The sequence below is a fragment of the Gopherus flavomarginatus genome, chromosome 13 (genome assembly GCF_025201925.1).
Source record: "Gopherus flavomarginatus isolate rGopFla2 chromosome 13, rGopFla2.mat.asm, whole genome shotgun sequence".
NCBI classification, from domain to species: Eukaryota; Metazoa; Chordata; order Testudines; family Testudinidae; genus Gopherus; species Gopherus flavomarginatus.
In genome coordinates this window covers 20,093,689-20,119,105 of record NC_066629.1, presented here as the reverse complement: position 1 = coordinate 20,119,105, position 25,417 = coordinate 20,093,689, and the positions used below count along the sequence as shown (strand labels likewise).

Genomic DNA, 25,417 nt, shown 5'->3' with positions numbered 1-25,417 from the left:
AATGAATTCCTAGCGGCTCTGCACTGTGCTACGGTCCCCAATGGCTACCAGGTTAGTGCTCCTCTCCTCTTCCTTCTGCTGATGCTTGTGCGTCTCTCTCTGCCCTCTGTGTGTGGTGCGCTCTGTTTGCAACGTATGTGGAATCGGGGGGAGAGACTTTCTGGGTGCTGTGGGCTTGCAGGGATTGCTGGGGGTGGAGGAAGAAATCTCCTGCCTGAACATACGGTTTCCAGGCAGATTAAATCCGGAGTCCATGTTGGTTGCTGCTGCTCGTCTCTCTTCAGGGGGTGGGGGTGATTGCAAAGCAGTGAGTGTGACATCATGTGGAAGAGATGCTTTGTTTTTTCCTCTTGGTGGGGTAACCTCCCTCCCCTCCATCCCCCCTGCAGTGGAATTGCTGAAGCAGTGATTTCAGTTGCTGAAAATGACACGATCAGTGGGATCTTGCCAACCCTCCTTTTGCTTTCTCTCCCCACCCCCGTCCCCCTGCCCCAACTCTCAGAGAGGAGGCTGCTGCTGGTCTCAACATCTGGGAGGATTGAGAGAGGTAGACGGGGACCCAAGACAGATAGATGGTTGAATTAGCAATGCGTCATGTAGCAGCAGCCAGAGCTGCTGCAGGGATGTGTGTGTACCCATGTGCTCCCTGGCCACAATACACACGCACACACACTCCCTGCCTTCTCTTTGCATTCCATCCTCTCCTGTTTATATATTTGCAATGATGGGGGAAGGCAGTGTGTGTATGGTATTACTTTACAGGCCAGGGTCCACACAGGTGGTTTGTATCTGATAGGGGGATGATAGGAAAGAAGGACTGAATGTACTGTTAGTGTTTAGCAATAGTGGGACATTTCTGAATCCTCTGCCCTGAGAAGAATGGTTTGCTTTTCCGTACTCAGCTGATTGATAATATGGCCCTTTCTGTCGCAGAAATTGCTCTGCTCTTTAAAAGACATACAGATATTTTGCATACACATTGTGAGAGCCAAATGCATCTCTAGAGTAAGTCCTTTTAACTGAGTGAAATGAAATTAAGCAAAGGAAACTTTATGCTGAATTTTAGGAGTAATTTTCTGTCAGGCTGGGGATCGTTCTGTCAAGGGAACCTTCTTTCCTCCCAGCTCCTTGACTTATTTAAAACTAAAGCTGGACAAAGCAAGAGAGAATATGCTGTATCAAGAACAATCTTGCACCAGTCCCTTACAGGGGGTGGGGGTGGAGGGGCTGGAGATGGACTGGGCATGATCTAATAGACGTTTTCACCTCTGTCTGATTCGGTGTATCTGCACTGCTGGCTTCTGACACTGGGCAGCCCCTCAGTCTCACTTATTTTTAACCTTTAGCTTGAAAGAGTTGCTGTGCAAGGCACAGTGTTTGTGTGTGTGTGGGCTGGGGGACTGCGATATTGATATTCCCAGGACAGTAAATTGGAGAAGCATCAGGTGACCGCCAGAGGAAATCGATTTGATCCCCATTAACCAGCTCTGAAAATCACAGCACCTTCCATTAGCCTATGAAAGATGATCCATATGAGCAGCAGGTACTGAGTGGGAGGATGTCAGCCTCTTGCTTCATCTTCCTGTCCTGGGAAAGAAAATCTCCCTGTCCACCCCCGCATTGTCACTAACATGATATGGCACAAGGTTCCTCTAGACCTTCATCAATCTGTTACCACTCCTTCCTCTCTCCAGAAAAATACATGTCCAGGAAGACGCTAGCATTGCTAGGTTCAACCTCATCCCCCGATTATGGTTTTCTTCTAGTTGGGGGAATGTTGCAGGAGGGGGAGTGAGTTGGGAAGGAAGGGCATCTGGTCCTTCACCTTATGTAGTTGTACTGTTACTACTGGGAGGTGTACATATAGGTCCCCTTCCAAAGAACAGGATTGTGATTTAGCATTGAATTGGATTTTTTTGGCAACTCCTCCACATACCTAGCCATGAATATTGCTATAGGGACAGTATCTCCTGTCCCAAGCATTGAAAAATCAAGTCAGCCCTTCCTGCTCACCCACACTCACCCACTTCCCACAATCATGAGATGAAAAATAAATTTTGGATTTCTTTTTATTTGTCTTTTGCTTTCAGAACCTTTAGGGTGCACTCTGATTGCAATTTTTCTCCACAGCCAAGAGAGCTAGAAACATATATATATTTCTTTTTAATGAAAGCTGCAATTTTCCTGTAAGCACAGGGACCTGGGGCTTTCAAAAAAGTACCAAATATTCCAAGACTCACGATAAAACCACAAGAGCTATCAACTCTATAGTGGGGAGATAGGGAGCCCAAGTTCATTCCAAATTCATATCCCAGTTAGTTTGACTTCATCCTTATTAAGTTATAGACATTGAGCACAGTGCCCCTGCCTGTGTGAGGACTGTTCAGTGGAGATCTTAGAAAGCAATAACCTATCTGCTAAGCACATCTCTGAAGAAGTTTGACAGTTAGACAAATTTTCCTCCACTGTTGATGCGTCACATTGTGGGTGGGTGGGTGATTTGCCTCACTCTACCATGGACATGGCTGTATTTCATTAGTGGAGATGAGATTTTCAGTAAATAATTTGTGAAGTGCTTTGTGCTCCTTCAGGGCGAACAGTGCTCAGTTAAAAATATGATTTTTGTGTTACCAGACTGTTGACAATATCATTAATGGAGGTTGGGACTACAAGTCACCATCCTACTTTACACTGCTGCCAGACTGTTGCTGGTGCTCTGAAAGCATCTCCCATCTCTTCCCTGCGATCTCCAGAAGTATTGCTATGCGCTGTGGGCTGGGAAGCGGGGAACAAGTAGTGCTCTGTTTCAAACACAGCAAGTTGGGAATTTCCTTGAGAGATCCGACCCTTTATCCACCAGGTCTGATGTTATGCCTCTAGCAGTGACCAATATCAGAAAATATTCACAGAAAAGCAACAGGGCTGCCCAAAGGATTCAGGGGGCCTGGGGTCTTCGGCGGTGGGGGCCCCTCGCTTCAGCAGTAATTCGGAGGCGGCGGGTCCTTCCGCTCCGGCACCTGCCGCCGAAGTGCCCCGAAGACCCGCGGTGGGGGCCCCCCGCCGTCAAATTACCGCCGAAGACCCGGCACTTCCCGCTTCAGCGGTAATTTGGCGGAAGGACTCCCCGCTGCCGAATTGCCGATGGCGACCCGGAGTGGAAGAAGCTCCGGGGGCCTGGGCCCCACGAGAGTTTTCCGGGGCCCCTGGAGCGAGTGAAGGATCCTGCTTCAGGGGCCCCGAAGAACTCTTGTGGGGGCCCCTGTGGGGCCTGGAGCAAATTGCCCCACTTGCCCCCCCCTCTGGGCGGCCCTGAAAAGCAATGGTATTATTAAGAATACGTGTGACTGACTGTGCAATTCCGTATGTGGGTGGAGGGTAAATTCCTTCTTGACACCTGCGGTGAACCTTGAAGCATGAAGATTTGATTAATCCTCTGTTGTGCCTATGCAAATATGTTGTAGAATTTCATAGAGAGTGAAAACCTTTCCAATAGAAATTTTAAACCAACTTCTAGAATTCTATGGCCAGGATATAATTTTCTGCTTAAGTCTATAGGGTTGTTTAAAAACTCTGTCAAAAGGATCCCACTCTCTAATAGGTTTATGGAGAGATGCTCATACAATCCCATGTAATTTCTGTACAACCCTATTGGTTTCACACTGTTAAATTTACAAGATTTCCCCCAAAGGGTAGTCTGAATAACAGCAATACATTGCTATGAGGCACGGGTGACTGGGAAGCTTGGGCGGTAGGTTGAGGGTATATATATAGATTTTCATTCTTAGGTTTCCACTCTGAAGCCAATCCAGATTGGGAGTGACCAAAAGTTATCATCTGATGGCTGTTTGGTAGCCTGCATGAAATGAATTAGTGAGTCTCAACCCTGTTTCCAGTGGACATGAGTCCATATCACAGAAAAGCTCCCTTCAGAGAGAGCACTATTTTCCACCTTGTTGACAGTTTCTGCAGCAAAGCTGCAGGGAGTAACTCTGATCTTACCACTGGAGGTGATACCTTCAAGTCATGGTTGAGGCACATTGGTGATTGTGTAGTTTATGCTACTGCTGCCAGTACACTCTCTGCTTTCTGAGGGTTGCCAAGCTGTTAACTTTCAGCTGTACAGAAATTCTTTGCCCATGTATACATAAAACATTGATCCTTGCCCCTTTTAAGTGTTAGACACAAGCCTGGGCTCAGTCACTGGTAAGGTGGTTATATAATAAGTATTCTTTCATCTATAGACCCCCCGTCAAAGCACTTTCCAAAGATGTGCAAGTATTATCTTCCATTCTATAGACCTAGATACCAAGGCACAGAGAGGTAGCTGAGGGTGACACACAGAATCAGTGCCAGAGTTGGGAATACAACTCAGCTTTTGTGACTCCCTGTCCAAGGCTCTTCCCATTGGACCATGCTGTCTTATGAATATACTGTGTGGAGCACCAGATTCCTTGAAGCTTTTTTGGCCACGTTGTCTTCACTAGCCTCTAATCACTGAGCATTATCCTCAATTTTAGTTCTTCCAGGTGGGTTCAGATCACATATGGTGGAGATTGGGGGTCAGGGAATCTCCTGCGTAAACTTTGAGTAGCAGAAATAGGTGAACTTCAGAAATTTCAGAGAGTTGGCAAAGTACTCAGAAGTTTGGTTTCAGATCTGAATTATCCCAAATCTCTTTGGTGTGTAAAGCTGGGCAGGAAATCTTGTGAGATATCAAGAGATCTCTGTTCCCTCTTGGGTCAGAACCCCTGAGAGCTGCCTCACTCAGAAGAATCACAGAAGTGTAGGGGTGGAAGGGACCTCGAGTTCCTCTCGTCCATCTCCCTGAGCTAAGGCAGAAGTAAGTATACCTGACAAATGTTTGTCTAACCTGAATGTGACGCCTCTCACTTGGGTAGAATCCAGGAGGGCAAAGATGGAATAAAAATGAAAAAAAAAATGGCCAGGGGATGAAAGGGGAAGGAAGGAAATATTTTGGAATCTTACAAGTTTCAGTTTGAATTTAGTTTGAATTTGAGCTGTGCTTTTCATTGCTTCATATTTCATTCCAACTGGCTCGCTTATCTATAATGAGCAGATGACAGAAGCCTAAATAGGTGGCATGTTCTACCCATGTCAAAGTAGAAAGTGGAGGAAGCAATTTACAACAAGGATCCGCTTCTAACTTTTGAATATGGAACTAACTTTTTATTTATTCATTGACCAGATGCTTCTCTCTTTACGCATTCCTAATCCATAAAGAGGTATTGCTTTGACATTGGCCTTTCTGAATGGCCCCTAGGTACTATGATTTCATGTTCTCTTTATTATTGTATTTTTATTTTTTGTAGCACCAATTGTAGGCTTGATCCAGTGTTTAATTTCAAGTGTGTCAATAGGACTACACGAGCACTTGAAATTAAATGCATGCTTAAGGACTTTGCTGGATCAGAACCATAATGTTCAGTACTTTGCAGGATCAAGCCCAGTGTGCTCAGCACTGTATAATATTCCCAAATAAACACCCTTGCCTGCCTTGAAGAGTTTACAGTCTAGCAAACAGGACAAAATTGAGGAGCCAGAGGCAGGGATAGTACCTGTGTGTTTGTTCATTAGAATTTAAACTATGTTTGATGCTTTCTTGTGGGATGTGCGGATGAAGTAGATATTAAAATATTCTCTTATTTGTGAGGATATGATACTATTAGTTCTACAAAGCTGAGCGGGCTGGGCTGGGTCAGGACTTAGCTGGGAGGCCTCTTAGGAACACCAGGTGCTACAGGAAGTGGTGTTGGTTATTCAGCAGGTGGCGCTCTTCCCTTTCAGCGATGACGAGTGACCCCCTTGTTGCTTGAGAGCATTGTGTGGCTGAAGTTGCCAATTTTTTCAAACGAGACGTCTTGGACATCAAAAAAAATTCCTTGGTACTGTTTGCAATGTAATGATCACCAGCCTGTGTCCTGGCTAAATTCTAGTTCACATTCTACATCTGGCAGGTTCAAATTGATTTAATATTCTTCACTTCCGCTCTTAAACAATTGGGTATCATTATTTAAGAAATACTATCATGTTCTACAGGAATAGCTCAAAATGCTGCAATATCACAATCGTAAGCTGTATTGTTTCTGACCGTTGCTGCAGGATACTGTTTTAAGGGTAGTGTTGATATGGGCTGCGAAACGGTTTCTTTTTAATCCTGAGGTGGCTGCGTTTTAATGACACGTGGTGCGATTTCAATATATATTAGGATAGCCAAACTCATTTTGCCTATTTCCAAGACCACTTGAACATCCTGGGTTCAAAATTAGTCAGAAAACTCAATCAAAACCAGTGATTCTGCTTGAGTTCATTGCCCAACAGCACATCAGGATTACCTGGCAATGCACCTAGAGCCACCACCCTGACCCCTCCTGGGGCTGCATCGACTGCTGTGTTGTAGGCGGAGGGAAGGCTTCACTCCAGGTGGTGTCGGAGAGAAGGCTTTGTATTCTTTGATACGATTGCTCTTTACAAATATATCAGAGGGATAAATATTAGGGAGGGAGAGGAATTATTTAAGCTTAGTACCAATGTGGACACAAGAACAAATGGATATAAACTAGACATTAGGAAGTTTAGACTTGAAATTAGACAAAGGTTTCTAACCATTAGCAGAGTGAAGTTCTGGAACAGCCTTCCAAGGTGAGTAGTGGGGGCAAAAGACATATCTGGCTTCAGGACTAAGCTTGATAAGTTTATGGAGGGGATGGTATGATGGGATAGTCTAATTTTGGCAATTAATTTGGCAACTGATCTTTGATTATCAGCAGGTAAATATGCCCAGTAGTCTGTGATGGGATGTTAGATGGAGTGGGATCTGAGTTACTGCAGAGAATTCTTTCCTGGGTACTGGCTGGCGAGTCTTGCCCACATGCTCAGGGTTTAGCTGATCGCCATATTTGGGATGGGGAAGGAATTTTCCTCCAGGGTAGATTGGCAGAGGCGCTGGAGGTTTTATGCCTTCCTCTGCAGCTTGGGGCACGGGTCAGTTGCTGGAGAATTCTCTGCAGCTTGAGGTCTTCAAACCACAATTTGAGGACTTCAATAACTCAGACATAGGTTAGGGGTTTGTTCCAGGAGTGAGTGGGTGTGATTCTGTGGCCTGCATTGTGCAGGAGGTCAGACTAGATGATCATAGTGGTCCCTTCTGACCTTGGAGTCTATGAATCTATGAATAAACCCCTGGAGGACAAGAAGGATGGTACTGAGGGTCTCTCTATTGCTCAAAGGGACGCAAGCATAGCTCCCAGAACATGGATTTCACTTGTAAACATTTGCAAACACTTACTCTCCACTCATCCATGGATACAAACCTTTCCAGACAATCTTTCAGTAGAAGGTGGTTTTTCGTCTCATCCTCATTGTAACAGCGCTGCTCGCTGGCGCGGCGCTTTCTGCTGGTCATCCTGGGAATTAGCTCTTTTCCAGCCTTGGAGCGCCCTCTGCCAGCTGGTGGCTCACCTGCCCCTCCCGGACCCCGGTGCCCCTTACCCTGGGGTTCTGCCCACTGCAGCACTCCCACTCGCTGGGTCTCCCCTCCCAGGGGAAACCTCAACCCTCTATACCCAGCTTGCCTCAGTGGCTACTGCCCATCATCATCTAGCCCCCTCTCACTGGGGCAAACTGCGGTCTGTAAGGGCCACTCATCATTGGCAAGGAGGTTGGACCACCTCTGCCAGAGTGCACCTCCCAGCCCCAGTACCTGCGTAGGCCTTTACTAAGGCCTCAGCCTGGGGAGTTGCCAGGGTGGAGCTCCTCAGCTCCTTTGCCCTTCCCCAGCCTTGCCCTGTCCAGTGAACCCTTTGCTCCTTCAGGTAGCTAGGTCCATCTCTCTCCAAAGCTAGAGAGAGACTTTGACCCAGCTCCTCCCTTAGGCTTTCTTATACTCCCAGCCCAGCCCTGATTGGCTGCCTCAAGCCTGTTCCTGATTGGCTCCACAGGCAGGGCTTTCCCAGGGCTCTTTTTAAGCCCTTCCACACCCTAGTGAGGTGACCGCCCCGCTAGACCCATACATCTGTGAGATCAAATTCATTCTTAGTGTCATTTCATTTAATGGACTTCAGTGGAGTTACACAAGGGTTGAATGTGACCAGTTAATTTCTCTATATGCTATGTAATGAGGATAGACTGTTTTCTTTTCCCATGATTTGGATGCAGGGCCTAATTCTGTGCTATATTAAACCAGGGCATGTGCAGTCACTCCATTGACTTGAGTGCAGGTGGAAGCAGAAATTCTCCCTCTCTGTCTAGCCATCCCCTCGTTATTATTTTATTATTTGTTTTGCGTTAGTGCCTTGAAGTCCCGGCTATGGACCCTGGGACCCAATTGTGTTAGACACTGTACAGACACAGAACATAAAGCTGTTCCCTGACCCATGTATCTCATAAACGGACTTCGCTTGTTCTCTGGCTGGATCGCTTTTGTTCTGTCACCTGGTGTGATCTACAGCAGCTCCTCAAGACCACCTTGTAGAGGCATCTGAGGGTCTGAACGGCCTCTGGTCAGCGAGGTCTGCAAAGCATTATTTATTATTATTTTTTTCAAAGTGGGTCAATCCATTTTGGCATTTGAAGCGTGGATTCCCAGTTCTATTGCAGGCCTTGGTCACTATGGAAACAACAAAAAGCATTCGTCATGGCTGTTCCTTGGGTCAGATTCAAAACTCTGGGAGTGAACAGGAGCAGTGGAGAGTTTTTCAGGGGCTGAGGTTGGGGCTGGGAGGGGGTGAGTGGGGACAGGGCATCGCACTTGTGTAATGTGTGTGTTGTTCTTGTCCTCTTTGTGTTTGAATATAAAGGCTGAATAAACAGACTCTTCGCACACATTATGTGCACTCCAGGGGAGCTCGCCATGTCAGGAATGGGGTTAGTCACTGTTGTCCAGTGATCAGGTAATAAACTAGCAGCCAGAATCTCCTGAGTCCTAGTCCCCACTCTGCCACTGACTCAGTGTAGCCTTGGAGAAGTCCATCTCTCTCTCATTTGCCCTGTTTATGCAGTGGTGATAATCCTAACAGGGATGCTGTGCAAACTGATTTGATTTACGTTTTGTAAGATGGTAAATGTTCTGGGCTAGTTTCTGCTCTCAAAAGCACCATTTGAAACTAGGCAGACACTGTGTGTGTCTGTCTGTACTTCAGTGCATATGTGTGTATCTATAAGTTGGAGTTCATGCAAAACATTCATTACAACCCTTAAAAGAGGCTGCCTAATTCTAGGTTTAATTACAAAACTGAAATGCTGGACAGTTGGGGAAAAGGTTCTCCAACTTTGTGGCAAACCTGAGCTGAATTTCACAAATGCATGGAGGTCTCGTTTTGAGCTAATCAGGACTGGTTTATGCTTTCCGGTGGAAACTAGGCAAGGTTAAATGTTCTTTCATAGTTTTAAGCTAAAACCAAGCAAAACTTTGATTGGCTTTCTCTCTGTGTTTTGGGGTTTTGTTTGAAGCTGGAACTCAAAGTGAAACTTGTGATCATTTGAACTCACCTAAACTGAAACTAATGAGAAAAGTTTGTACAAATCTTACAAAGAAAGTCAATGAGTTTCATGCAGCTGTAGTAGGGATGAGTGAATCAGCTCAGACTGATTTAATATCTTAGGGACATGCATTTCAAGTTCCTGATCTGAGTTCTGGAGCAAACTAAACAAGAGACTTCCCTCAGAGACTCCATCCCAGATTTTATGTTGCATCCGGTGAATGCCAGACACAGGACTTGGGAAGTTGATGCAGTGCTATGGAACACTTATGCAGTGCAGATGCTATCAAGAGAGCTCAACATTTGAGGTACCACATTATCAAGTTTCAGCACCTTAATTTAACGAGTTCATAGTAACCCCAGGACACAACATTTAGAACCATCCTGAACTTTCATCCAAACTTCAAGTGGACACGAACATTTCTGATAAACCGCTACATGTTTGTACAGGGCTTAGCACCGTGAGGTGGCCTGGTTCATAACTGGGGATCTTAGGCAAGCTGCGATGCTACTGCTAATAGAAAACAGTGCACCATGACACATCCTGTGTTCTGCTTGGAGAGGTAGCATTATGTCAAAAATACTGTGAAAACGTCAATTCTAATTGAACCAGCTGGGATCTTGCAGAAGAGCCTGCTGCTTTCATGGGCTTTCTAGATTAAAGCGGTCCAGACAATATCTCATAAGCCAGATAAATAATTGAGCTCTTGTAGGTGAGGAAGGATGTGGGTGTTACAGGCCTCCTTTTGCTCAATCCTTTGTTTTAATGACCCTATTTCTAGTACAGTCCTGGTAGATTAAACCTTTGGAAGTTTCTCTATGTTGCAAGTATACTTAGGATTCTGAATACCTGAGTAGTGACCAGATGGAACAGGATACGGTAGAGAACAGAGCATTCAGAACCATGTGGCAATCCTGGACTGCAGTCATGCTCCAGAGAGGTTGCCTGAACATTCCCCATTATTAATTGTTTAGGACAGCAATACAATGTATCGCACACAATTCCAGCAGCCTATGTGTGTTTTTTGTCTAAAGGTTAGAGCAGGGAATTTAGGTGTCAGGATTCCTGTGTTTTCTTTCTGTTTGTCCCACTAGCTTGTTATGTGATGTTGGGCATGTTAGTTAATCTCTCTCCTCCTCAATTTCTCCTTCTGTAAAATGAAAAGCATTTTGGGATTTCACAGACCTGAGTGAATAATTCACAGTGAATAATTTACATAACTTCAGTTCCTGCTCACAGAATATCTGTGAACACATCTTAGTTTTCTCCGATTTATTTGTGATTTGCATGAATTTTTCACACTTTATACTCTCTGAATTGACTCATAGACTTTAATATCAGAAGGGACCATCGTGGTCATGTAGTTTGACTTCCTGCACATTGCAGGCCACAGAACCTTGCCCAGCCATACCTGTATCGGTCCAGATTCCTCATAAATTACAAAATAAAGAGTTGAGCAGGTGGTGCGCAAAGGCTATTCACCCAGGCCCTGCATAGAAGCTAGGCCTCATGTTGATCAGTAAGGTAGAGGTTGACAGTCTAGAACCCCAGTCTCAGAAATCTGAAAGTAGCAGTGTTGACACTTGTAATACTGACAGGGCCTTTGAGCTGCTAGTGAAATGGACATAACCTCTAGTGTTTGTCTCACAAAAGGCAGAGTGAATATCTGGTGTGGCATCTGAGGAGTCTAGCAGGAGAGCAGGTGTGATGGTGTTAGGACTGGTGAGAAATAATTCCTCCCATTCCAGGTTAGGCCTTGGCATTTTGGTTTTTTGAGCAGTGACTTAGAATTGGTGGTTTCCAAATACTGAGTCAACATGTCTAACGGGAAACTGACTAGGGAAAAATGGAATCTCCTACTCTTAACTACACGGTGAGTGCTCAGAAGCATAAATACAGGTAGATTACAGAACAAGGTTGTGGTACAGCTTTACTGTGTCAGTTCAACACTACAATGGGAAAGGAGGTGAAAGAAGAAAGAAATGCCAAGATCATATGCATCCGACGAAGTGGGTATTCACCCACGAAAGCTCATGGTCCAAAACATCTGTTAGTCTATAAGGTGCCACAGGACTCTTTGCTGCTTTTTCAAGATCATATGGTTAGTGGGTCTTTGCTCTAGTGACATAAATAACCAGATGCTTTGTGGGGGGCATGCCATTGTATAGACCTGGCTTGAGAAAGACCCCAGCAATACTTTGGACCAGATCAATTTTAGAACCAGAGCCAAGATTTTAAAAAGTGACTAGTGATTTTGGTCTCTCGACACTTTAAGGGGGGCCTGATTTGGAGAACTTGGTAAACACTTGCCCTCTGAACATTTAACTCCTTTGATGTGTCTCATGTTGAATACTCACAGGCTGAGGCCACCAACCTCTCTAGTCATTTCTGAGCATTTAGATCCAGACTCTTCTTGGCTATAGTTATGCTTTTTCCCCTCCACCATTGTTCTTTTCCACTGGCCTTCTGTTAACGTTATTCAAAAAGCTTAGGAAGGAGGTTGGGCTGGGGATGATTTACACATTGCACTGACATTGAGTTGGGGTCATGTGAATGGGGCAAAATTATAATCACCCTGATTCATAGGCAGGGGAGAGTGGGGCAGGGAGAATCATGCATGACCACAGTGACAGTCAGCTACGGGGACAGATAAGGCTTGTAGCCTTGTTTCTTTTTTTTCCTGTAGTGCATCCCACATCAACCACCTATAGGCATGGTTTTGAAGCAGGGAATCTTGGCTGCATGGGGCCATTCTATAGCCTAGCATACTGTCATCCCTCCAGGAGTTCAGACAGTCTTCAGTGCAGTTCTTGTTAGCTGAATCTGTTAGATTTTGTGGCTTGCCTTTGAGAGGTTGGGTTTCTCAACAATAAAAACAAACAAAGAGGGAGAGTAAGAAAGAAAAGCAGACAGGGAAATCAGCAGCTGCTCTAGTGTTTGTCACATATCTCCCTGATCCTTAAGCACAAACTTGAGTCTCTCCCACATTGGATAGAACAAAGGAAGAGTCCATTCCTTAATGGGTTCTTTCTTTTCCACACTCCTTTTTCTTTCTCTGTTTTTCTCTAGCTCCATTAATATGTGTGTCTTTTTTTTTCTGTCCTCCTACATGGTCTTTGGCCAGTCATATCCCATAAGGGGCTTTACAGAGGAGCTGACGGACACTGCAGATCCTTCAAGAGGGAAAGCTGAGCTTTTAGTCCAGCCTTATATATGTGAAAATGAAACTGTTTCACAGAGTTCCAAGGGGAAAGCCAAGAGATTTACTGTTTGCTCAGTCTTGTGCTTCTGCTAGTGAACCACTAGAACAATAGGTGCAGAGTGCTGCCTTGGCGATACACATTTCCTGATCTCCAGTGATGGTAGGATAACCTTTCCCTATATTTCATGTGCACACACGCTCTGTGATAGATGTATATAGCTGGGAAGAGGAAGGATAGTCCAGTGCAGTGGTCCCCAACTTTTTTCATCTGAAATTCCGCTGACAAGCGGCAACGTCAATAGGCGTCTCTGCCGAAATGCTGTCGACAATCAGTGTCATCCAGAGGTGTTGCCGCCAAAATACCACCAAAAATCAGCGGCATTTCGGTGGCGATGCCTCTGGATGACGCAGCTTGTCGGTGGCATTTAGGCGGCTGCTTGTTCGCCAGCCAGTATGTGGGCGCACTTAGATGCCCTGGCGGGTGCCATGGCACCCAGAGGCACCGCGTTGGGGACCCCTTGTCCAGTGTTTAGAGCACTAGCCTTTGAACTGAGAGACCTGGGTTCAATTTTCTGCTACATCACAGACTTCCAGCATGACCTCGGTCAAGTCACGTTCATCCTCACTGTGCCTCCACTCCTTATCTGTAAAATGGGGATGGTAGCACTGCTCTGGGGTGTTGAGGATAAACATTAAAGATTGTGAGGTGCTCAGAGTCTGTGATCATGGAGGCCATGTAGTACGATAGACAGATGTGTGGGGTGAGAAGGTGCCAAGCTTCTCTGCTGTTGTCCATGGAAGACTTTCCAAGTGTGAGCTTGTGAACTCTGAGTGAGTCATAATTATTTTAAGGTGTGGTTCTGTTCTGGAAAGTGATGTTTTTAAGAAGAAGTGCATGAGGAGGTTCCATGTTTGTTTTCTTATGGCAGCATCCATCTCATAGGCATACCATATCCATAGGCAATGTGGTTTAGGCGCCAGAGCGCTGCACTGTAACTGGAGAGACTTGGATTCTTTTCCCTGCTGGGTGACTTTGGGCAAATCAGTTCACCTCTGGGCCTCAGTTTCCCCATCTTTAAAATGCGGGTAGTGATACTGGCCTCCTTTGTAAAGCACTTTGGGATCTTCTGATAAAACCTAACTGTTAATACAGAGCTTTTCATTATTGTTTATTATTGTTTCAGTTTGAAGGATGTTTATTTTTTCCTAGTTTCTAGCTCTGCAAAATGCAAACACAAACTTGGAACTGGGACTAAGTTCCTCCTCTACCTTGGTGGGCCCTGCGCTTATAGTCAGATTTGCTCACCTCCGAGATCTTCCCCACAGTCTGGGTCAACTCCTCCTGTGTCTGATCAGGAGTTGGGAGGTTTGGGGGAACCCAGGCCTGCCTTCTACTCTGGGTTCCAGCCCAGGGCCTTGTGGATCGCAGCTTTTTATAGTCCCTCCTGTAACAGCTGCATGACCGCTACAACTCCCTGGGCTACTTCCCCATAGCTTCCTCCAAACACCTTCTTTATCCTCACCACAGGACCTTCCTCCTGGTGTCTGATAATGCTTGTACTCCTTAGTCCTCCAGCAGCACACCCTCTCACTCTCATCTCCTTGCGCCTCTTGCTCCCAGCTCCTCACACACACTTCCTCTCCTCTGGCTCCCCCCAGCCTGACTGGAGTGAACTCCTTTTTAAACCCAGGTGCCCTGATTAACCTGTCTTGATTAGAACACCTGCAGCCAATCAGCCTGTCTGCCTGAATTGGTTCTAGCAGGTTCCTGATTACTCTAGAGCAGCCCCTGCTCTGGTCACTCAGGGAACAGAAAACTGCTCATCCAGTGACCAGTATATTTGCCCTCTACCAGACTCCCGTACCCCACTGGCCTGGGTCTGTCACAGAATATAAAGTCAGTCATCTTTCCCCACCCTCCTGCATGATATCTTTTTGCTAGTGATAGAGATTTGGCAATTGAAACTTAATAATTTTGTTGACGATGGTAGGTACCCAAATTCACGGTCCATTTTGGTAAATTTCATGGTCATCAGATTTTAAAAATCGTAAATTTCATGATTTCAGCTATTTAAATCTGAAATAACACAATGTTGTAATGGTAGGGGTCCTGACCCAAAAAGGAGTTGTGAGGGGGGTGTCACAAGGTTATTGTAGGGGGGTTACAGTACTATTATCCTACCTTTACTTCTGCTCTGCTGCTGGTGGCAGCACTGCCTTCAGAGCTGGACAGCTGTAGTGTGGTGGTTGCTGCCCAGAAGCCCAGCTGTAAAGGCAGAGCTGCCACCACCAGCAGTGCAGAAATAAGGATGGCATGGTATGGTATTGCCACGCTTACTTCTGCACTGTTGCCTGCCAAGCTGGGCCCTCAGTCAGTAGCTGCCACTCTCTGGCTGCCCAAGTCTGAAGGCAGCAGCGCAGAAGTAAGGATGGCATGGAATGGTATTGCCACCCTTACTTCTGCACTACTGCTGGCAGGGCACTGCCTTCAGAGCAGGGCTTCCGAACAACAGTCACCGCTTTTCGGCTGCCAAGCTCTGAAGGCAGCGCAGATGTAAGGATGGCAAGACTGCGATTCCCCTAAAATAACCTTGTGACCCCGCCCCCACAACTCCCTTTCAGGTCAGGACCCCCAATTTGAGAAATGCGGTCTCCCCCGTGAAATCTGTGTAGTATAGGTTAAAAGCACGCAAAAGACCAGATTTCACGGTCTGTGATGCTTTTTTCGTGGCTGTGAATTTGGTAGGGCCCTATGCATGAGCCAGAATAGCATCCAGTTTACACTTCCATTCTTGTATTGGCTGGGCAGGACTAACATTAGTAAAAGCTTAATTCTGTAACTAGACTGCACAGATCTAACTCTCAATACACAAAGGAAGCACGTTTGCTGAGTAAGAAAATGCTGTTTATACATGGATTCTTTTCTCACCATAAACGTACAGTAAGCAGATATTCTAGGTATCTTCAAATATCTGGGAATAATTGTTAACTATTTAATTGTGTAATAAAAGCAACATTATATTTCAAGAGATGCTCTTTCAGCTCCCATGCTCCCCCACAGCATTCTCCTAATACCCTATCACTTTGGGAAACTTTTAAGAACTTTGCCTCAAGTTTCCTTTAGGTTTGGGCCTCTTTATGAGAATCAGTCTCTTTTCAGTGTTGCTGACTCGTGCAATTAGTTTGCAACCCTCACAATATTTAGCATTTTTCCTAAAGCTCCAGCTTCTGGAATTTAGAAGATTGCAGGAGAATCTCAGTTTTTTTTATTTTTTTAATTGAGTTTCTAGCCTTAGTGGTTGCAGAGAGAATCAAATTATCTGAGTGTATCCAAAAGGCTTGAAAACCAGAAGATAAATAAAAATAACCCAATATTTATCATCTCATTATTTTTAAGATAATCCATGATTTTTGAACAACTGGGGTTGGCAATACTGTTTTACTCCCATCTGTATAACTGTGAGTCATAATAAGGGGAATAATCTTGGTATAATGTAGTGGTCTGGATTATTCATCAGAAATACATTATCCAACAAATTTAGCCCTTTATTTCTGTCCACAAACCAACCCTGATTTCTGCAAGTGTATTTATAGATAATTTCACCGTATAATTTATGTGCACAATTTCAGCCTGTGGGTTGTTAATGAACTGTTCACTCTTCTTTACTCATGGTATACAGTTGGTCATGTAAGTCATATAGCACTGGTTCTGCTTCCTGACTGGATGACTTGAGCTTTTTAAACAGGAGGATAATTACCAGTGAAGAATGAATAAGGAACAGCAAATGTCCTTGTTGTTAAACAAATACCCCTGTTTGCCTGTTAATACTGATATTTATAGGAAGAAAAGACATCCCCCAGATGTCTGTATGAACAAAATCACACTATGCTGGGTAATTTTTATTGGAAAAAAATTCCACATGTTTGTGAAATGGGAATAATAAGAGGCAGAAATGGGATCAAACTCAGAATTCAGTTTGATATTTGTGTATGGTGGTTTTGCAGTATTCAGCCAGATCTGTTGTGTAAGAATGGCCAGAATATGCCCAAAGTTAGGTCTGGTCTCCACTTAAAGCTCTTGCTGGCTTAGCTATTTCAGTGAAGGGGTGTGATTCATTTATTTATATTTACTGATGTAGCTGTGCTGGCAAAAGTCCTAGTGTAGATGCAGTTATGCCAGCAAAAAAGGCCTGTTGCTAGTTTGCCTGGGGAACTGGTATAAGCGGTGTCTGTCCTAGGAAGGTTTGTTACGATGGTTAAACCAGCGAGCCCTTTCTAGTGTAGGCAAGACTTTAGGGACCTGATGCCATATTTAGACCCCTAAATAGATGGCTTGATTTGAAGAGAAGCTGTGTAACTGCTGCTTCTAGTAACCTCACTGGGAACTGAAAATCAGACCATTTGCTTAGGAGCCTAAGTGCCTGTCTTTAAGGAAAGTTTTTTGTGTTATACCAGTATAGTTGTACAGCTGTAGTTATACTGGTGTGAACCCTCAGGTAGATACTTTTATTCTGGAATAAGGGGGACTTTTTCAGTTCAGCTTAAACCCCTTCCCGAATGACACAAGCTAAATGAAACAAAAAAGGCCGTCTTATACTGGAATAAGTGGGTCCACACAGGACGTTATAGCTATAACTGTACTGGTTTATAGTCACACTTTAGCTTATAATGGTATGTTTTCTATGTAGACAAGTCCTAAAGTTGGCATTAGGTGTCTAGATTCAGGAAGCCAAGTGTGCAAAGTTTGGCCAGAGCACTTACAGAGAAGCTGCATGGCACTACCTCCCCTTGTCCTAACCTAACCTGTACGTGGTGTGGGTAATATAGCTGTTCTTTGCTTCAGCTCCTCTTGGCATATGGCTATTGACTGTGCTCTTTCTCCACCCAGCACTGCCAGTAACTCGAACCGCAGCACACCTGCCTGCTCCCCCATCCTGCGCAAACGTTCCCGGTCTCCAACCCCACAGGACTCCCAAGGAGACGCCATGGTGGAGAAAGGCTCAGACCACTCTTCAGACAAATCCCCTTCCACTCCGGAGCAGTGTGTGCAGCGCAGCTATTCCGCTCAGTCGGGCCGCAGTGGGGCCAAGAACTCCAAGGTGAGGCATGCAACCCGAGGATCACCTCTCCCCCCATATACACTCGAGTGTTGTACTTACTCTTTGTTCTCTGCCTTTCTTCTCTGCATCTCTCTCCTCCCCTCATTGTTACCCAAGAACCTTTGCTGAGGTGCCCACTGGCTACAGGGGCACTTGACTGGTTAGGACAGAGTTGAGCATGTGCTAAATATACCCTTGTCTTCCCTCCACTAAGCTCAGACCACAAGGCACCAGTTGCTCTAGCAAGCGTGCCCATACTGCAGCTCAGTAATGGCTTCTATGGGCTGAAGCTTTGGGACCCATGTCCCCTTTCCCTGGGAGTCTGCGCTGTTCCCAGTGGGACCTTGAAAGCCAGCTGTAGCAAACCTCCCTTTTCAGCCATTCATCATGAGGTTCTGTGGCACAAACTGAGGAGGAGGGCTCCAGAAGGGGCTCTGAGAAGCTTCTGGTTCACTGAAGGTGAAATGCGTGTTGCGCTGAGAGCTGACACAGGTCCTAGGCACAACGTCAGTCCCATTTAAGACCTAGTTTGAGACCATAAATGGGATTCGGGGCACTCGTCCACCCAGAACCCCAGGCTTCCTTGGCTGAAGGATTACTCACAACCAGTGTATCCCATCCAAACTGGGAGCGGGGTGGATTTTGCTGATCATTACCAGGGGCCCCCAGTGACTGATGTGAATCTTCTTGATGGCTGCATTGCACTGCTCGGCACCTTTTCCTCAGGAAAAAGACATGGCAGGAAGGAGGGAAAGAAGAGGCTGACATAAATGGCCTCTCTGTAGCGACCCCCGCCCACAGTGTGTCCTGACACCCTCAAGCTGAAGGAGCTGTGTAAAAAGTCCTTTGCTTCCCCTCATTGTGCAGGTACCCTCAGTCCAGAAGGTGGCTGGGTTTACCATTTTCATTACCTTATTGGAGCCAGCTGCAGTGTGAACCTCACTGTACGGACAGAGAGAAAGGGAAAATTGCTCGGCGAGGATGTGCAAGGAGATTTGGGATGGGCTTGTCCGCCCTGCTGATTTCGTTAGCGGTTGTCAGTGGTGCCTAGTGACATACAGGTTCCCAGGCATGTGTGAACAGAACAGAAGCTTTGATGCCAGCCCTAGGGTTTGTCAAAAGAAAGCTCACTGCTCAGAAGTGTTTGTGGCTTTTCGAAATTCATGAGGTGAAACATTTTGCCTTGAATGCCATCAGAACATCACCAGCAATTGCACATCCGTACCGTTCTGGCTTGTATGAAATGAACTGGTGGATTCTCAGCCCAATTCATCATTGAATAACTGTCTGAATCACAGAGGAAACCTCCCCCCGCCCCCGCTCGTGCAAACCATTATCCTTGCCACTTTCATTGTCAGTGTCAGCAGAGAAGCCCCAAATTCACTGGTCCATGGAGACTGAACTCCTTTTTCACCCAAGAGGAGGTCGCATCCGGTGAAGTGTTCACATTTGTAAGGGGCAATGAAGGGGAAGCTTGCATCACCGCTGCTTGTGCCGTGCTTGTTCTGTACATAGAGGACTTTGGTCTCCTGCTCTGCCAGCCCACTGGCTACGACAGCATTATATTTATTTATGGCCCATTTGAACCAGGAAAAGGAAGGAGATAATGTTTCCTGTTGTATTTCTGGGTTTTCCTCCCATTGTTTTGTGAATTGTGTTTTGTTTTTTTTTAATTTCTCTCTCTTCCCTCCTGCATGCTCTCTTTCCGATTTAGTCACACAAGCGCCTCTCTAAAGTAAGCTTTCTTTCTTCTTCCCCATCCTCCACCGTAGAATTGTCTTAACACTCAGAAATCCTCCCCATGGTGCTGGGAAATGGCCCCCAGAATGGGACATTCTCCCAGTGCTTTTGTGGGAATGTTAGCAGCCACTCACTCCAACACTTGTAGCTTTGAGGCTGGGTTCGCTTGAAATCACTGAGATTTCATTAATATTCATTCACATGGCATGAGAACTGGCCCATTCATTACACTCCTTTATTTTACTTCTGTTTGACCCTGTAGTTTGTTTATTTTGCTATTTGCTTTTCTTTTAACCTTACATTGACTCGTTTTCAGTTTGCAGAGTGAACTGTCCGGGCTGTGATGGGTAATATAGCCCCATAGCACCATCTTTCTCCTCTTCCCACTTCATAACAGTTGGGCTTTCTTATTTCTCCATTACTTTTATGACTGGTCACTTGCCTTTTCTGAGGTGGGGGATTCATGACAATTGATCACAGTCAGTTTTTTTGTGTGACATGAATATTAAAGATCAGTGACCTCAAAAGAATACAGCTGTCCTCCTTAGAATAGACCTGCTTCCTAAAGAACCCTGAGAATTCATGGGCTCACTCTGAAAGGTATGAATGGGAAAAGTCTCTCATCAGGGTAAGAAACCAACTCCCAGAGGGGAGGGGTATTTGGGTTTGAATTTTTGCACATCTGAGCAACAACTAAATTGCCTTCTGGAGATCATAAAAAAATAAAATAGGTGATGGGGTGATTAGGGGATAAAGCACTAAAGTGAAACAGTTTGAATGTCTTAGTGTCCCAAAATTCTGGTCTTTCCCCAGGGAAGACCATGGCTTCAAATGCTGGGTTACTTCCCAGTGGACATTGAAACTGATGGTCCTATCTTAGTCCCTCATTTGTTCACATCACAAAATTTGGTTCAGCCGTGCATTATGAGTCTAGGTCTCAGGAGATGTTACCTGTGGACCATGATGTTGCAAATCGGGATTGAGGTGGATTGAAAAGAATCCTGTGGGGAAACCCCAGACAGGCTAGCAGAGAGCTCTGCTGGGGCTGCAAATGGAGGAGCATTAACAGAGCTATTTGGGTGGGATAGGTGGTGCTGAGACATTGACCACCACTGGAATGGCAGGTCAGGATGGAGGTGCATTGGGAGAGCGCTGTGTAAGTTCTCCGCTGGAATGGCAGGGGGAACTCCTGATAGGTCAAGTTGGAAGTGCTTTGGCATAGATGTGTGTTTAAAACACACACCAAGGTGCTAGCTTGATCCACTTCCCATCTGACTTCTGCTTTCATGAGAACAAAATATTCTAAATGATATTAGCAAAAACGAGTGCAATAAACCTGAGATGAGTTCTGAAATGGGGATGAGGGAGTTCTGAGCACAGTCCCCAATAGACGGGCAGGCAGTTTGTGTCCATCTCTGCGTTGACAATCTATCTGTCCTGAGGGGATACCTCTGGTGGAGCTGATTACGAAGATTGAAACCCCTTCTGACCTCAGGAGAGTTTGGTCTTGGATCAGGATGAATTCCCACTGGTGGCCCAGTGTGGGGAAAGGAAGCTCAAGGCTAATGAACATAGTGGATTAAATTCCCCTCTCAGCTCAGAAGATGATGCGTCCAGGTCCAGGATCATGGAAGATAGCAGTGGGAACACACACAGACATGCAGGATGAATAAACTCATATTTCATCTCTCAACCTCTTATTGTTTTATTTCAGCTTTTCGTTTTGCAAGCAGAAAAATATGCCAATTTCCTATGCAAACCAGCTCAGATTGGTGAGGGGGGAGAAACAGCTTGAGCCCATGAATTTGACACTGTGTTTATACAGTTGTGATTGTTGTACAGTACTGGAGTAATTTTTCGGTTTCATGTTAGTTGTCATGACACAGTTCCACCATCAGAGGGAGCCTCTTCACTTGTTATTTTGAATCATTTGGCTAAGCCTGTAACAATGCTTTTCAGGACGTTTCTTTTCTACCCCATCCATTGCTAACAGGTGAAACTCAGCCAATTCACCAGTGCAGCAGTCAGACACTTGGCTCCACCTCGGCCTTAGATTGCCAGCCAGCTGGTATACTCACTACACAGGGGATAGAAGCTGTTGCTTTGCTGTTAAAATATAAACAGGGTTTGTTGTTATTATTTTATTTTTTCCTCTTGCCTATAAAAAGGGGTGACCCCACTCAGAGTCAGTTAATCCCACTCACCCCCTAGTGCTGAGTCTGAATGGTGAGGATAAAATAGATCTATATTGTCAATATAGTCTGTACAGTGCCTTGCACCATGGGGTCCTGGTCCATGACTACAGCTCCTAGATGTTACAATAATACAAACAAATATTATTTATTTATTAGGTTTTATGGGAAGGATGAGCTTTCAGTGTGTCCCCAAAGGCATTAGGTTCGAGCTGTCTTGGCCCCGGGTGGCGTGTTGGAGCCCATTCCATAGCTTTCTGTGTACGACATAGCCTTTTGAGCCCTCTGGAGAATCATTGCATAAAACAAGCAGGTGCTTGAGATATAGGGTATGTCTGCACTGGGAACTGGGGGTCTGATCCCCCGCTTGTGGAGATGCTCACGCTAGGTCATATCGAGCAACTGCATTCTAAACAGTGTATAGTCATGGGGCAGCACAAGCTGAGGGGTGGGCTAGCTGGCCTGGGGATGTGCCTAGGGTTTTTGGCAGGCATGTAGTTGGGGCCGCCAGCCCCCTTCCCCCCATACAGTTCATGTTGTTGCAGCTACATTTGTTTAGTGTCTGTCTCCAATGAGTATGTCTCCTGAACTAGGAATCTCACATACCCTTATTCTCTGAAGCTTCAGCCTGGTAGTGGAAATTCAATAGTTGATAACTGAGTAGCATTAAAAGGAAAAGGTACCTAGTGGTTAGACTGGGAGTCAGGTCTCCAGGGTTTTATTCCCAGCTCTGCCACTAACTAATTTTGTAACTTTAGGCAGGTCATTTCACCTTTCTGTGCCTCAGTTTCCCAAGTTGTAAAATGTCGATCATGTTGCTTTCATGCCTCCTGGAAGGTAGGGTGGAGCTGCATTATGTACAATATGTGAAGTGCTTTGGATTCCTCTGGCAGCAGCACTATAGATGAGCAAAGTATGATCTCGCTCCCATTAAAATCAATGGTACGACCTCCATTGACTCTGTGGGGAGTAGGACCACCTCTGTTGTACCAGCCAGCAATCTGAAATTCATACAGACACTGAATGATCTGTTGCCTCCTACCCATAGTATTACCTTTCATCTACCAAGGCAGAGCTGCCATTACACACAGTGTGGTCCGTAATCCAAGCAAGTACTTGTTAAAAATGTTACGTTACAAAGATGTAGCAGAATATAAAGAAAAGACTCATTGAAGAGTCCCATTCCCTCCCTTGTCAAGGCACCATGAGAAGTGTTATCTGGCTGCCAAAGATGAGTAACTGTGTGCTGTGATTCCCCTGGCATCTGCCCCCCTGTGCCTATGTAGTGCTGTGTCCTGTGGGTTAGTGGAAGCTCTCCTCAGTCCTGTGTGTGATTATTTCCAGCATTTATGATAGATATTATTTATTTCCTTTTCTCCTTTCAGTTCTAATTGTGACAATTTCTTTTTCCAGTATGACAGACTTAACCTGATCAAAGTAAGAACTTGTTTCTTTCTTTTTTAATCCACCCACTGATTCTTCTGGACTCTTTCCTTGATCCTGACTCCTTCCACCTTGTAAAGAAATCAGTGCACAACCCGCTTTGGAGATGAAGCCAGGAGACAGTTTTAAGCTTAGGCTCCTGAAGTTGTGAGCAGGAATCTTCATCTTATATAAATGTTTGGGGTTATTTCAAATTGTGAGGTCTTTCTCTGATGCTTGTTACTCTGGTGCACAAAAGGAGAAGTCCATCAACCTCCCTGAAGCCACAAGAGTCTTCGTCCTCCAGCATCCTGTAACATGTGCTTCCACCATACATAACTCCTATTCTCTCTCTCTCCTAGGCTTCTACACCCCATAATCCATTTCCCTTCAGTCTGTGCTCTCTCTAATCTCTCCCCTCTTGGAATTCTTCTATAGGAGCTCTGAAAGCAGACAAATGGCAGGAGACTGGAGGCTCAGGGGGAAGTTTAGGGAAACCTGATGTAGGTTCAAGTCACTTCTGCAAGATCTTATTGCTGCTTCTAAAGTTCCCTCTTACCTCAAAATTATTTCCATGCATCGAACCAAACCTTGGCAGAAGTAAAACAGAGTCCCTAGAAAATGAATCCCTAATATAGGAATAAACCTAACAAGATGAACTTGCAACCTGAAAAAGGGTAAAGGAAATATAATAGACAGTGGATCTGTTGAATAAATGCAGAAACAAGAGCATGTGCCCAGCTACTGAGTTTTCTGTAGAAACTATAACATGGGTTATAATTATGCAGGAGAGAATTCAGGTCTGGAGGGAAACTCACCTAGAAAAAAAATGACACTACCTTAATACAGCAACTAAGGCTGCTACAGCTGCTGCAGCAGAGTGGAGTGAAATCTTCGTTGCAGTGCTCTGAGTCTACAGCACATGCAAGCTCATTTCAGCAGCCTCAGTGGCAGAAAAGTCCTCATTTTCCTGTGATTTTTGGTTTGATTGTGGGGGGTTACTTTTCAGGCACTTCTGTGCTTTGCGCTACCCAGAGGGTTGCAAACTAGGGTAAAGAAATCGGCATGAGAACCTCTCCATCTCAGGTACCCATATGCCATGGTGATGAGTTCTGGATGGATGCAGGGCCGGCTCCAGGCACCAGCTCAGCAAGCAGGTGCTTGAGACAGCCAAGGGGAAGGGGCAGTACGTTGGGGTCTTCGGTGGCAATTTGGCGGCAGGTCCCTCGGTCCCTGCTGCCGAATTGCCGCCGAAGAAGAAAGCGGCGCGCTGGAACTGCCGCCGATCGCAGTTGCATTTTTTTCCCCTGCCACTTGGGGCAGCAAAAACCCTGGAACCGGCCCTGGATGAATGGGTGGATAGACAAACTCTATTGTTAGCAAGAATTGAGCCACATGATGCCCCTGGTCTCTGTGCCATTTGTGGACAAGAGTGGTTTTCTCCTTGCTCCTTTGGCTGAGGACTCCCTTTGGGAGGAAAAGCAGCTGGTAAGACTAGCCTTGGAAAGGGGATGAGTCAGAAGGATGTAGCCAATGAGAATTTTCCTCCTCCACAAGCTGATGGTTGTTTCTGTGTCTTGAAGATCTGTCCTCACTGTGATTCGCTTTCCCCTGCCCAAGTTTGTGGAGAGCCCAGAAACGGACACTTTGTTTTTCAGGAACTCTGCTCCACAGGGGTGAGGGCCACAGCTGGTTGCATGTTCTTGTGGTGTTTTTGCTGTGGTTCAAAAAATGTCCAAGGATGCACAGGGCCTTTGAGTAGGGTTGGCTCCATGAATGAAGTCTGAGTGCTTGTAAAGTTCTGCACCTGTGCAGAAAGGTGGAGGGGTGGGGGAAGGACTGGGAGTTGAGCATTTTTCTGGGATGGGTTGTGAGTCTTCTGCTATCCCTGTCTCTGGTTCAACTCACACGGGAACTGATGCAAAGGATTCTGGGAAGCCTCACTCAAAAGCTAATCTCCTGATTCAAAATGTAGAAGTATTCAGGCCTGATCATTTCATTCAGGTCTCATGGCCAGTACCAAGTTGAGAGTTATGTACTCTCTACCCTGTCTATAAAACGAGCGTATATTGTAGAATGTGAAATTAATAAGATGTTCATTTGAAGCATGTCTGTTCTTGCCTGGTCTGGGGCAGATATGGACAGATTACATTTAGTGCTGCCTGATCTGAGCAATGTGAACTCAAAACTGCCCTGATATCTATATGGTGTGAATAGCACAGTAGCATTTCTAAGCTAAGTGGAGGGAGTGAAATCCTGTTCCC

The 25,417-nt window shown here is 45.5% G+C and overlaps 1 protein-coding gene across 6 annotated transcripts in view; it reads left to right on the top strand.

Moving 5' to 3' along the window:
- The window catches only part of GRAMD1B (GRAM domain containing 1B), a 378,746-nt gene that overhangs the window by 317,188 nt on the left and 36,141 nt on the right, over positions 1-25,417 (top strand). For all 6 annotated transcript variants that reach the window (XM_050921945.1, XM_050921943.1, XM_050921941.1 and 3 more), the window contains one exon: positions 17,589-17,799. In XM_050921945.1, coding sequence (XP_050777902.1) covers positions 17,589-17,799 — 211 coding nt within the window. The remainder of the gene's footprint in view (positions 1-17,588; positions 17,800-25,417) is intronic.